The sequence below is a fragment of the Strix uralensis genome, chromosome 7, assembly GCF_047716275.1.
Source record: "Strix uralensis isolate ZFMK-TIS-50842 chromosome 7, bStrUra1, whole genome shotgun sequence".
NCBI lineage: Eukaryota > Metazoa > Chordata > Aves > Strigiformes > Strigidae > Strix > Strix uralensis.
Genome location: NC_133978.1, coordinates 14,030,450 through 14,043,009, shown reverse-complemented (window position 1 = coordinate 14,043,009; position 12,560 = coordinate 14,030,450). Strand labels below are relative to the sequence as shown.

The following is a 12,560-nucleotide window of genomic DNA, read 5'->3' as shown; positions in this document are numbered from 1 at the left end:
TTGTTTCCTAGAGTTCTGAGTGGGTATCTGTGGGATCTAAGGTTCTGATTTAACAAGGTCCTTAGAGACTCTCTCAGTCTAAGTATATGGGAACAGTCATCTGCTTGAATTGTAGCAAGTGTAGTTCCAGCTGATTATTCTGCTTCATGCTGAATTTGAAGCACAGGTGGCAAAGCAAAGAGGAAAGCAGTTTCATCTTCTCTGACTTTAAAAGGATGCCTGCATAAGACATGGGAAGTCAGGGATTAAGATTCTATTCCTGAGGTGTGGCCTAGCAATTAATTTTGTAGCTAGGCATAACATCTTTTATTAAACTAGCAATTAGAACCATCAATTCCCCTAGCCTTTTTTTTTTGTCAAAAGTATGGCTAATTGTCCTTAAGGTAGTAAATCACCATCTGCCAGGAGATTCAAATAAATACAGGTTTATGTAATTTCAGGAGAATGTGCAGAGACCTGAAAGACTTTCTTATAAGGAGACTAGGAACTACTTCTTAAAATTCCCGACCTGATGAGGTCACCCCAATTTAAGCCTAGGTGTTTGTAGTAAATAGAACATTAAATTTGGAGTTTCTCTGTGGCTTCAGGTGTTTTGTTGACCAGTAGCTTTATTTGGTCACAGATAGATTTGCAAGTACAGAAAGAAAAAAGAAAACAACAAAACAGGCTGAGGACAGCTATAGTTCCAACAGCAATCACTTCTTGCGTAATACAGATTACACAATAGATGAAAATCTCCAGTGAATGCTTCTGGATTGTGCAAATGGTTAAACAGTGATCTGGAGTGATACTTAGCTATCTTCAGTAAGAGCCAGGAGAATCCCATTCAGACTTTCAAGGATCTGATCTTCAGCCTCTGTGTCATCTCCACAGAGCCCAAGGTATTCCAGGTGCTGACTCAGGGTTTCTAAACAGAATGGGATAGAAAACAGGGGTGAGCCAGTATGGAAAATATTTTGAGTTCTTTCTGGTATTTCTCTTCAGTGACAACGGCTGACCACAAACTATCTCCTGAAGGATCCAGATATAAATATGCTCATTGAATAACTCATGTAATCCAAGAGCATGAGTGCAAAGGCTTGGTCCACTTCTCAGCACATAGCTCTTGTGCAGGCATAAACATGCAGAAATAAATTCTATCTGGAAAAAGAAATTAGCATACGATAACTGTGGCAGAGTTTGAGGTGGGGAGGAGAGGAATAATTAGAGAACCCAAATCTAAATACCTCTTTATCATAGATAGTACTTGCAGTTCAACTAGCTGTGTACCTCCCCTGATAGTGGCCAGTAGCAGGCACTGAAAAAATGCAAGAATGAAACAGGTACAGTAACATACTTCTCCCTTAGTTTCTGGCAACCTTGGCCTGTAGAAACATACATATTTAATACATTTTGATGGACAGGCAGACTCAGACTGGGATTAAGACAGATTGTAGTGTTTTCTACTCTTTTAATCCTCTGTCTATTTAAGAATGTGTTTTGTGCAGGTATTCAAAATGACTCTCTTCTGGGCAGGAGGAGTTAATTTAGGCCCCACAATTATTCATAGTTAGGCCATCTTTTCCCCATGTATATTGTTCTACATTTGCAGACACTGAACTTCATGTGCCTCTTTATCCCAAGTTATACAGGATAAGATTTTTCTCCAACTCTCTACAGTCAGTTTTAATTTAAAATAATCCAAACCCTCTTTACCATTCTGCTATTTTGAGATTATGAATATATTGAATGACACAGGTTCCAGCAAAGGTAACCTCTAATAATTATGGCGCTCTATTGTGAAAGCAGTCTTTATTCTGCCTTTCAGACTTCATCAGATAACCATCTCTCATATCCCAAGATAGTTTAGATGATAAACCTTATAGAAAGGTTTGTAGAAATTGAAATGCATTGTTACCAGTATCTCCTTTATTCACCTTCCTGCCAGCTCCTTAAAAATATATTTAGAGAGAGAGAGGTTGGGCATTGCTTGCTCCTCCAAGACATATATACTCTCCTTTTTTATCATATACTCTCCTTTATTCTGTGCTTTACTATAATCCTACAGTTCTACCTATGCAGAGATCAGATTTCTGTACTTCAATTTTCTGCATTCCTTGCAACTGTTTTTGTAAATTCATGCCACTCTTACTGCTTTCCACCTTATTAATCCTGTAGTTGATTTAAATAGCATGCTACATGTCACAGATAATGATTTGACAATTCTTTGTTTAATTCCTTACAAACTCTGGGGAATAACATCCAGTCCTGGCAATTGGTTACCATTTATTTTATTGATTTGTTCTAAATCTGCCCTTTCAATCTGCAGGTTCCTCCACCTACTTCCTGAAAACAAAAAGACCTAAAGTGCTTGAAATGAATGTAAGAAATAATGCTGGAAAACTGATGGCTGAAGTAGTTAACTTATACTAGCTATGTAGTAAATATGTAAGGTGTTACCAAAACTGTAGTAAAATAACAGGAGGTTGTTTTACAAATAGTGGGGAACAATCTACATTACTGGTCACTCATTAGGTTGGTATAGTGGTAATTAGAAATCCAGGTGCTTTGTTATTTCTCCAGGGAATAGACCAGTAGAATAACACCATATGCATGATGACAGACAAAGTCCTTGTTAAAGATCCTTCTGGTTACAGTCTGTAGTGTTGTGAAATTAGTACTATAAGCAGCAGAATCAACCAAGTAGCTGACTGAAGAGCTATTTTTATAAAAGTCTTGCAGAAGGCAGTGTTTAACAGTAGCAGTCTTAAAATACTGAACCCTTTTCTCAGATACTCAGAATTTTTTGTTTTATTTATAAAAACTTGATTAATTGAATCAACACGGGACTGATTCTTCAGTACTCATTGTCTTTAAGTTCATGCTTCTGGAGTAGAATTGAAGCAGACACTGAAGACACAGTTATTTTTGTGGAGAGGCAATAATAACAGCATGCATACAGATTGTGACTAAAATTGGCCAGAAGAGGGTATTTCTGTTTTGTGGAAAATTGCAAGTTGTTGACATTTTGTGTCATCCCATGCTGGAACAGAATGTCGATGTGGTGGAACTTCAGGCAAAACAGAACAATTTGTTTCAGTTTTTTTGCAAATGTGGTTCTTCCCCTGATGGGGGCTGCCTGGCATGCTGGCCTGCTGCCCAGCCAAGCTGGTAGGCAAGCTGGAAAGAAGCCAGCTGGGCTAGCCAGCTGGTCGGGCAGCAGGGAGTGCCTGCCTGCCTGGCTTCTGAGGAGGGTTTTAGAAGAGTAAACATGTTCTCAGGGAATATTTTTTGTTCGCTTGAATCAGCATTTTTATCAAAATATTGTTGATCAGCTTTAGTAATTCACTGTAGAAGCTGGGGAAATGGACTCAGGCTCTGGTCTGGAAAGCTCTAATTTTACTTTCTGAATGATTACCTGCAGAGTCTGAATTTAGAAATCTCTGGAGATCAAAGTACAAAAGGCTTTTTTCCTGAGCTGAAGGGCTAGGTTATCAATTTGTGCATAAATCTGTGCATAAGCTACTGAGTAGAGGCATAGGAACCAGACTTTTTCTGTGGGAGTTGTTTTTTGATCATCTTAATGAGAGCAGAAACAATAATGCATAAAACATGCTGCACCACAGAGACTTCATCTGACTTCTACAGTGGGGAAAGAGCCATGAGGTGTGAGCTCTTCGGATCCCTTGAACCATGGCTATGTCAATTCCCAGCACAAATTTTGACCTATAAAGTCCTCTGAGTGAGAAAGAAGGAATCCCACACATCTCTGTATTTTTCAGTGACTGATTATGCTGCCTCTAAAATGACAATGCCTTATCTGATTTTTTTTTTCCTCATCTTAGTCTTTCACATGTGTAGGAACTATATTTTTTTTCTGGAGGAAATATAGATCCTGTCTTGCAATACTAAATGCTACATTTGGTATCATTTATTACTATTTGGATCCTGAGCAGTGTGAAGTCAGTATGATCCAATTTGTTTGAGGGCTTGAAACAACTTACTGTAGTTGAATGCCTCGCCTTTTGTGCCTACTTTACTGCTACCTCTTCCTTCAGTAATTTCACATAACAAACTTATTCTTCTGCCACTTACCTTTAGTATACTTTAGGAGATTCTTCCATGGACTTCAATTATTATTGTTATTATTATTATTCAAAGCTGGGAAAAAAAGTTAATGTATTTTTCCAGAACATAAGGATGTGGTAATTGTTTACAACAGAGGTCCATTTAGCTCCATGTAATGTCTCTAGTAATAGAAGATTAAAGAACAGTAAAAGAAGACAGTACATATCCTTTCCCTGGTATACTTTCTCAACTTCTAGTAATCAACTTGTTAGGGATTTTCTTTGTTGGAAGTTTCATCTTGTTTAATTGCACTTAAATTCATGAAAGTATTCATTTTGAACTTGTTTGTAATTTAGCTTCCAGAACATAGACTGGTTGAGTTCCACAAAGTAATTTTGGATTGAGAGAGAAAACTCATTCTTGTTTTCTGTTGTTGAAATCATCACCAGGGCAGGGAACACAAGTCTCTTTTAAATGCATCCTGTGTAACAGCTGAGGGATAAGAATCCATGTTGATAAACTGCTAGAGTTCTGCAAGTCAAGAATAGCTGGAAGACATGAGAGCCCTGAAGAAACTAAAACTTCAAGTCATAATACTGGAAAATAGCTGCTGGGTCTAGCAATTTAATAATAAAAAAATGAAAATTTGAACTGCATTTTTATTCATGTGGCTGCCTGCAAAATCATTAAGCTGTAACCCTCCATTTTCTCACAATATTTTTCAATGCTCTTCCCTGAAATAACAAAATAATTCCTAGTCCATGGCATCTCCCATATAAACCTATGGTAACAAATGTGCCTGCATGCAGAGTAGAAGAATTGGCAATAGTAGTAGAAGTAAGGCTCCAGGTCTCCTCATCTAGGAATGTGATATTAAATTTACTTCATGATGAAACATAAAAATGGTATAAGTTGTAGATAGAGAAATCTAGAAGGGCTGGTAAGTGTATGTGTGTTAAGGGCAAATAAAGCCTATAAGGTCAAATACATTCCTGCTGACTGTGAATGGTGCAGCTGCATGATTATAGCAGTTTTGCTGTAACCAAGGGAAGAAAAAACTGCTCCTTTAGACTTCAGTGGCCCTACCAGGGAAGGGAGGAGAAGAGTGGAATTTAATTTGAAGAAAGGTTTCTGAATTTCTCCAGTGATGAGTTATTATATTCCATCTCTAGAAAGGCATGCCACTGTTCTGTGACTGGGCTGACTTATATTCTTTCCAATAGAACTATCTTATCTTGGTGCATGAAGCAAAGTATTGGAGGAGCAGGTCCTTCATCTCTTCAGACTTTCAAACCCATGGCAAGAAAATTGTCCTATAAATCAGATAAGCTATTATCTATGTCTCCATGAAAAGCCACTTACAGCCGTGTTAAAAGATATGTTTTGTGTCTTTGTCACTGCACTCAAGGGTGATGAGATGTAGAAGAAAAATCATTAGATTAAAAAGGAGCTGGGGAGAGAATTTAAAACCAATATCCTAAGGATGACAGATATAATTATGAACAACTCACCTGACTTTTTTTTTACTTATTTCTCTATAAAGTGTTTGATTACTCATGTCTATTCTGTAGCTGTAAAGAATTCACAAGAAAAGTAAATTTTAAGGATTCCTTTGACTGAGTTTTTTTAACTACTTCTGCATGGAAGTTACTTGAAAGCATCTGTGGACAAAAAATGAATTCTGCTTTGTGGACAGATTTGCTTTATTAAAATTAGGAGAGGAGGAAGAAATATTTTGAAACATTTTTGAAGGCTTGAGACAGTATTTTGATTTGCAGTTCTCTTGGTGGATGCTCACTGGAATGTCCTTGATTTAATTAATCTGAACTGAGCTTGAAGCTTGATCCAGTGTGTATGGTAACATGGGGTTGAAATCTAAGATGTTTGGAATGGCACCTGACACTACTCTAATTCAGCCTGGGAAGTGCTGTAGTTTATGATCAGGTGAGCATGTGTAGCCTTCCTCAGCAACCTTCTTCAATGAGGAAATGAGTAGGAATGGATGGCTGGTATAGGTTGTCCTAAAAGGCTGGAGCTATGTCATCTGGGAATTGAAATCTCTCCTTCTGCCCATTCTCAGAACATGGAAAGGACCATATTTTCCCCAATAATCTTTTCTCCTAGTCCAGACTATTGGTAAATACTCCCAATGGTAATGGCCAAATATGTACAGTTTGTAAGCATGCTTTAAAAATACCTGGAAAATAGAGGAAGGCCTACTGTGTTGTCCACAGCAACTAGCCTTTGCCCATTGCTTTTGAAGCCATTCTGGATTATGTTGACTCATCCCTGAACTCTTTAGAGTGTTGTTCAGTGCCTATGATCTTGTGGGATGCACCCTTGAACATTGTACTATTCAGAGACCCTGAGAATGCAGTGGGTTTTTTAAGGAGGTTTTTATGTTTTAGCCTGAGCTGCAGGTTGGAAGGATGATGAAAACGGGAATTTAAGCCTGACTGGCTAGTACTTACATTAACGTTCTCTATTGATCACAAGGATTTAAGAAAACTTTCTGTAGTCCATGTCTAAAATTCTGTTAATTGTCATAGATCAGCCAGGACAGCCAGAGATACCTTTCTTTGATGTGGTGTCATGTGTGGCATTAATTTCTTCAAAAAGTGAGGTAGAGAATAATAGGAACCACCTAGCAGTAAAGTAGAAAAAGAAAATAGATATAGAACACAAATGGGACAGCATCTGGTTGCCATGGCTGGATACTGAGTTGAATTTTAAATGCCTGAACACCAACCATTAGAAGAACATTGCAAGGGGATGGGGAGCAAAAAGTATTAAAGGGAGTTTACTATGGTGTTGGTATGTCTACAATATGTGCATCAGCTGGCCTTGGACAGTTCTGTAATGTCTCAGCTGTTGATCACCACCACTCAGCCTTTACTGCTGAAGGGTTTCCTACAATTCATCTACAGTTTGGCCAGAAGGCTTAGTTCTCCTTTGACCTTTGATGTCAGGCTTGTTTCCAGGCATATTCAGAGTGGGTATCAGAGAACAGATGGGTGGGCAGAGTGGTTTGCTCCTGAGCAAGAGTTTTACTACCAATATGACTACCATGAGTGGTGAAAGATAACTTCATTATATGGCTAAGAGATTTAAAAGGAAGAAAGTGTGCTGATGCAGGAAGGGGTTTTAATTGATAACATTTATCCCATGAGAACCATGCGTAGTTTTAACTTGAGCAAAATATGAGTGAGTGAAGAACTTGAAAATATAACCAGTTAAAGGAGATGTTGCAAATTTGGGTGGGAATTACATGGTGGAAGCTTACTGTTTCACAGTGCAATGGCTGAAGTACAAAGCTGTATGTGCATGAACAAAAGCTTTTTTCTTTGTTAGTAGTAAGAGACTCAGCTATGCTTTACATGATCAGAAGATGGTATTTGCAGAAAACTAGCAGAGAAATTCAGGCTCAGAGGAAGAGCCCTGGTAAAAGGTAATACTGATATTTCTTGTGGTAGCACAAATTTATATGTTGTCACTGGTGAGGAAAATGGCAATTGATAAATTTTGCAAATTTATTTTGGGATAATTGAATTCCACCAAGCAGGAAATACAGGAAAGCGTGTGTGTGGGGAAAGCTCGGGTTAGAAAGCAGATCCTGCTAGCCTGTGGCACATGCTGTGCCCTGTGGAGTCAACAAGAAAAATGGCTGAAGAACTCTGCCTGAAAACAGATAAGAGGTAAAATATGATTATCCTAGGATAACCTAAAACAGGTCAGTGAGATAAGTCGGAAGCAAGCTAGCTGAGTGCAGTCAGGGAGAACATATGTGCTGAAGAGATGACTCGTAGCATAAAAAGCTGATTAATCATATCCTGCTAAACTTACTCCTTTTTTTGAGGGACAGAGAACAGGAATAAAATTCACTTTAGTATAAAGGAGTCAAAATGTTGTAAACTTGTGTACAAGTATGCACCTTTCTATGTGCCTGATAACTGTGACACTTAGTGCTTATGGAATAGGTCTGACATAATGCCAGCTTCATAGGTTAATGCTGAGCCTGAGCTCTCAGATGCTCTAATTCCTTATGCAAGGTAAGGGGAACACTAGCTTTTGGGTTTAGAAGTCAGACTTGCAGAAATAACAACAAACGTACAATGATCAAAAGCAATGAGTAATGCACCTAAAAATTACTTTTTTTCTCTATGCATAACAGTTGTCTTTGAGTCATGTTTTCAGGTTTTTCTTTGTAAGCAAGAGGTCAGTAAACTTGCTGGTTTAAATGAAAGCTCAGCTTTTTTTGTAGTTGTTTAGTTTCAGGAAGTGTTAATTTCACCAAGTATTGTGAAACATAGGGGTAAATTGTCAGAGCTGGCAAAGCTATGTGCTGACTACAGCAATGTGAGCAGATAAATAATTGGACAAATTATGACTGCTGAGTATAAATTGACTGACATGGAAATGAATGAAATTCTTCTGTCTTGCTCACTGGAGGTCTGGTTTTCTGCATTTGTTATGAATGGTGGTGTTCTCTAAAGGTACCTTTGATCACACAGTTAATATACATCTTAAGTAGCTTATCTTTTGTATGATGGACTTGCTATTTGCTCACATTCTGTGGTTTTGCAGCACAAAGTGAATTAAAGGAACCCTTCCCTTTGGTCATTGTGAGTGTATGGGATATAGACCATAGTCTCAGCCAGATAGCATTCAGTGTCATTTCCCTGGCTCCCTAAATTTAGCTTGAAGAGCTGTCAGTGGAGGAAAAACCAATTAGACTTCATAGCAAAGAAAACACTAATTTCCTTTGGCTGACAACTCCTACAAGAGGTTTTTCAGCCAAGTAAAATAATAACTGGGAAAAAATAAGCCTTTGCGCTGATATCAAAGCATCAGTCCAATCCTCGGCTGTCCCTGCTAAACAGTCTGTTTGGAGCGTAGGTGGATGTTACAGACTATAGACAGTGATAATAAAGCTGGTGGTGTCCAGACCACAGCATGTGTTGTCCTAAGATGTTGACAGGTGTTGGATGTAGACCCCAGAATGGTAGGCTGGATAGCTGGGAAGATGTGCCATCCCTGACCTCCAGTTGTCTGCTGCCTCTGCAGTGAAGCAGTGAAGTCTCATCCCTGGCCATTGCAGTTCATGTAATCTGGTTCTCCCCAGGAACTTGTTGCAGAGCCATCTGGTTGGCTGCAGATGTTTCGGTTGGTGTATAGGTGTTGCTCTAGCATGGTGATGCACAACTGAAGCCAGAAGGTGTGTCTGTGGTGGAGAGCGCATCACCAGGTAGAGTCTGGAGAGTAGGACCAGCTGCACTGGGCAACCCAGCCATGTGGTATGACTGACAGAACAAGCAGGCCTCACCAGGGAGCCCAGAAGTGTGGGAGCTGCATGGACAGATGACAAGTAATGAGGCAAATGCGATTATTCGCCTTTTGTGCCTATAAATAGGCACAGCACGCACAGCACAAGGGTCCCACAGTCCAGAGTAAAACTTCTGAACTTGTAGAATTTAATGGTGGTTGTCTGTGCAAGAAAACTCATAGGCCTGAGCGTTTGTCTGTTCCATTTGTGTGTGACAAATGCTGTTTGAGGCAGGTGTATAACATAGATTTAGGGGGCTGTAGTACAAAGTTATGCTGTCAGGCTTGGAAGGACATTCCTTTCTTTGCTTCTCTGGTATAATGCCAAAAAAAAGGTGTGTTTCTGTAATTCTTGAAAGGACAGAGCTTTTGTCTTTCCTGCACCTGTCTTGTCCTTGCTAATTGCTTGTATGACTTCACCCAAGACCTGGAAAAAGCCACTGAGAGAGGGAGGATCTTGTTTCTGCACTGCTGAGGGACATAAGGCTGTCACATGATCTACAGCACTGTTAGTGAGGTTCCTTATTAATCTCAGAGGTTTCCAGAATAAAGTAGACTGTAGTGACAACTTGCATAAATTCTGGCAATTTTTTTCTGTGGGCACTGTCTGAAGCTTTTGTAGTGCTCAGTATTATAGTGTCAATCCTGATGTGTATTTGACCTGTTTTATCACTTCACAGGGATGTGAAGATGATCCTTGGAAAACAGCCTCGAAGTTGATTGCATAAGGGACGTGCTAGGAATACTTTTTTCCCTAGTTAGTGCAGGTGTGTGGCTATTTTTGTGCAGTATGAGATACCTCATACTGAAAAAAGGATCATTCTGAGGTCTGACATACATTTTAAAAATTATGGCCTTACAAAATCTGTCAGTGGTTAATACAAGTGACATGTTGCTGTAATATATGACCTATATTTTAGAGCTCTGCTCCAAAAGCAGCATCTGCTTATTGGTACATCACTTTATCGATACTTACAAAGTGTTACTTTTGTTCTTGTTCACAGTGGAGCAAGAAGGATCAAATTTAAAGGTGTGTAGATGGGCACAGGTGTCCTAACACTTTGGAAATGTTGTGGGGTTTTTGGTTTGTTTTAATTATGTTGACCTAGTGTTACCTGTGCTGTATGAATAGGTTTGAGCTCTGCTGCACAAGTGGGTTGGCGTTGCCTGGGCATTGAAGGGGGGGCATGCAAGGAGGACGGCAATGCAGCCTGCATTCTGCAGAGGACTTGCTTCTGGGACCTCCCAGTAGCTGCTCTCTGCTGCCAGTGTAAGAGGGTGATTATATCAAACAGTACTGTTTGAAAGGGAGCAGGCTTATACAGCTTGACATCTTGAGAAAACCGTGGTTGTATTAATGAAATTCAATAAAGCAGTTGCCACACATTCAGTTGTAAAGCATTTTAGAGTTTATGTCTGCAATAGCTCTAAGCCTATGCAAGATAACATGAACAGCTTCTATCTTGGGTATCTTTCCCTGGGCTAAATATTGCAATAGGGTTTTCATGCACAAACTTATGTTTACAGAATGCTATGCAAGCTTTTTTGAGATTAACCTGACAGTTCTAGGTAAAGTCTGTACAGGTTCTCTCACTTTTATTTGCCTGGAAGAAACGCCTTCAATGGTTAATCTAAGTCAGTTTTATAATATCAGAAAGTATATCAAAGTGTATGGGAGGGGGCTTGGAGAAAGGAAAAAAAGGAAGCATTTAATTAAGGGGGGGAAGAAGTGTCTGTGAACAAGTCATAAGATTCTTTTGCTGTGGTGGGCTTGTGCAGTTTGGTTTAAGTACTTTGTGACTAGATTTCTTATTGTTCTACTTTTGCACAGATAAGTTAAAGAATCATAAAATGCTTTTGATTGAAATAGTTTTGGGGTGCTGGTTGTTCCAACACATGAGTTGAATAGTGTTGATTCCAAGTACATATTCCTTAGTCTTAGAAGTAAATTATTTTCTAATTTGGAACATGGGCTAATTTTTCTTAAATGGGTATTTACTTTTACTTTCTGGAATTGGTGTCTTTGAAGGAGTTTCTAGAGGTCTTCCGGTAAAGCTGAGTAGCTTTTATCCCCAAATATTTTTAGACTAAACAGAACAGTAATTTTATGCTCCAGTGTACAAAGGACCCTAGAAAAGTCCCCATACCAGTTTATAAATAGGAATATACTGTCACTATACTTCTACTGGACTGAGTCCTGAATGAAGTACTTTTTATCTATAGATTTTAAATCTCTTCATTAGGAAAAAAACCTTCCCCCAAAATTGGATTTTGATATTAGACTAGTGAAAAGATAATTCAACTCTTTCCAACTGGCACTGTGTTTTATTAATTTAGTCTTTTTTAATGAAGGGTGTGTGTGTGTGTGTGTGTCAGATCCCAAAGCACAGGAATGATAGTTTTAGGTGAATGGATATTAAAAGTTACCTGGATTGTCACAAAGAGAGGTGGGGTTTTTTCAGATTGTGGGTGATCTTGTGATGCAAACAAGTGTTTAGGAAAAAAAAAGGGAAGATGGAAACACAGATAGTGAAGTGCTACTGGGTATGGGCCTTCCACAAGTGCAAGAGCTTTGTTGCATAAAGAACATGTAGCTGAAATGATGCTGAGAGACTTTGAGGAGTTTGCTCAGCACCATGCTGTTTAGGACCTTGTCTCTGCTTCTCCAGCCTGTGCAGTTCGGGATAGCTTTATTGACTTTGGAGTCTAGATTCTAGTTCTACAGAACAAGAGTGGCTCAATTGCCATTAGGTACTGGAAAGCAACAAGCTGCTTTGACTCCAATTTATTTAAGTGCATCTGACATAATGCTTTAAAAATCTATTAGAAAAAAAAAATTTGAATTAAAAGCAGCACCTGTGGGATTTCCTTACGGTATTGATGTATTAAGCGTATAATGCCGTTGAAGCAAACGGCAAGATGCTGGGGAGTGCTGAGAAGAACATGCACAAGGAATTTGTAATATTGTTCAGGCTGGCTTTAATATTTTTAGTTGTAAGGAAGGTAACACAGCTTACATGTAAAAATTGCCTGAACTGTTACATGGTTTTACACGAATGTTTCTTTTGAAGCTTGGCAAATCTGTACTTAGAAGTGTATGGGTTTCTGTTTGTCATTTATTATTCTGCTGTCCAAAGTTTCATACATGGGGAACAGAAACAGTGCTGTGCGACCAAGTGCATGCTGTAAAG

General features: G+C 38.9%; 2 protein-coding genes across 4 annotated transcripts in view; one reads left to right on the top strand and one right to left on the bottom strand.

Annotated features, from left to right (window-relative positions):
* SH2D4B (SH2 domain containing 4B) overlaps nucleotides 1-12,560 on the top strand; it is a 100,180-nt gene that overhangs the window by 2,420 nt on the left and 85,200 nt on the right. The window contains exon 1 of one of the 2 annotated variants that reach the window (XM_074874483.1): nucleotides 7,701-7,742. The exons of the other annotated variant lie outside the window; for it this stretch is intronic. The gene's annotated coding sequence lies outside the window, so the exon portion shown is untranslated. Of the gene's footprint in view, nucleotides 1-7,700; nucleotides 7,743-12,560 lie in introns of those variants that run through there. 2 annotated transcript variants of the gene reach the window in all.
* LOC141945822 (rap1 GTPase-GDP dissociation stimulator 1-like) overlaps nucleotides 1-12,560 on the bottom strand; it is a 34,357-nt gene that overhangs the window by 20,374 nt on the left and 1,423 nt on the right. For both annotated transcript variants that reach the window (XM_074874479.1, XM_074874480.1), the window contains exon 2: nucleotides 797-907. In XM_074874479.1, the coding sequence (XP_074730580.1) occupies nucleotides 797-907 (111 nt within the window). The remainder of the gene's footprint in view (nucleotides 1-796; nucleotides 908-12,560) is intronic.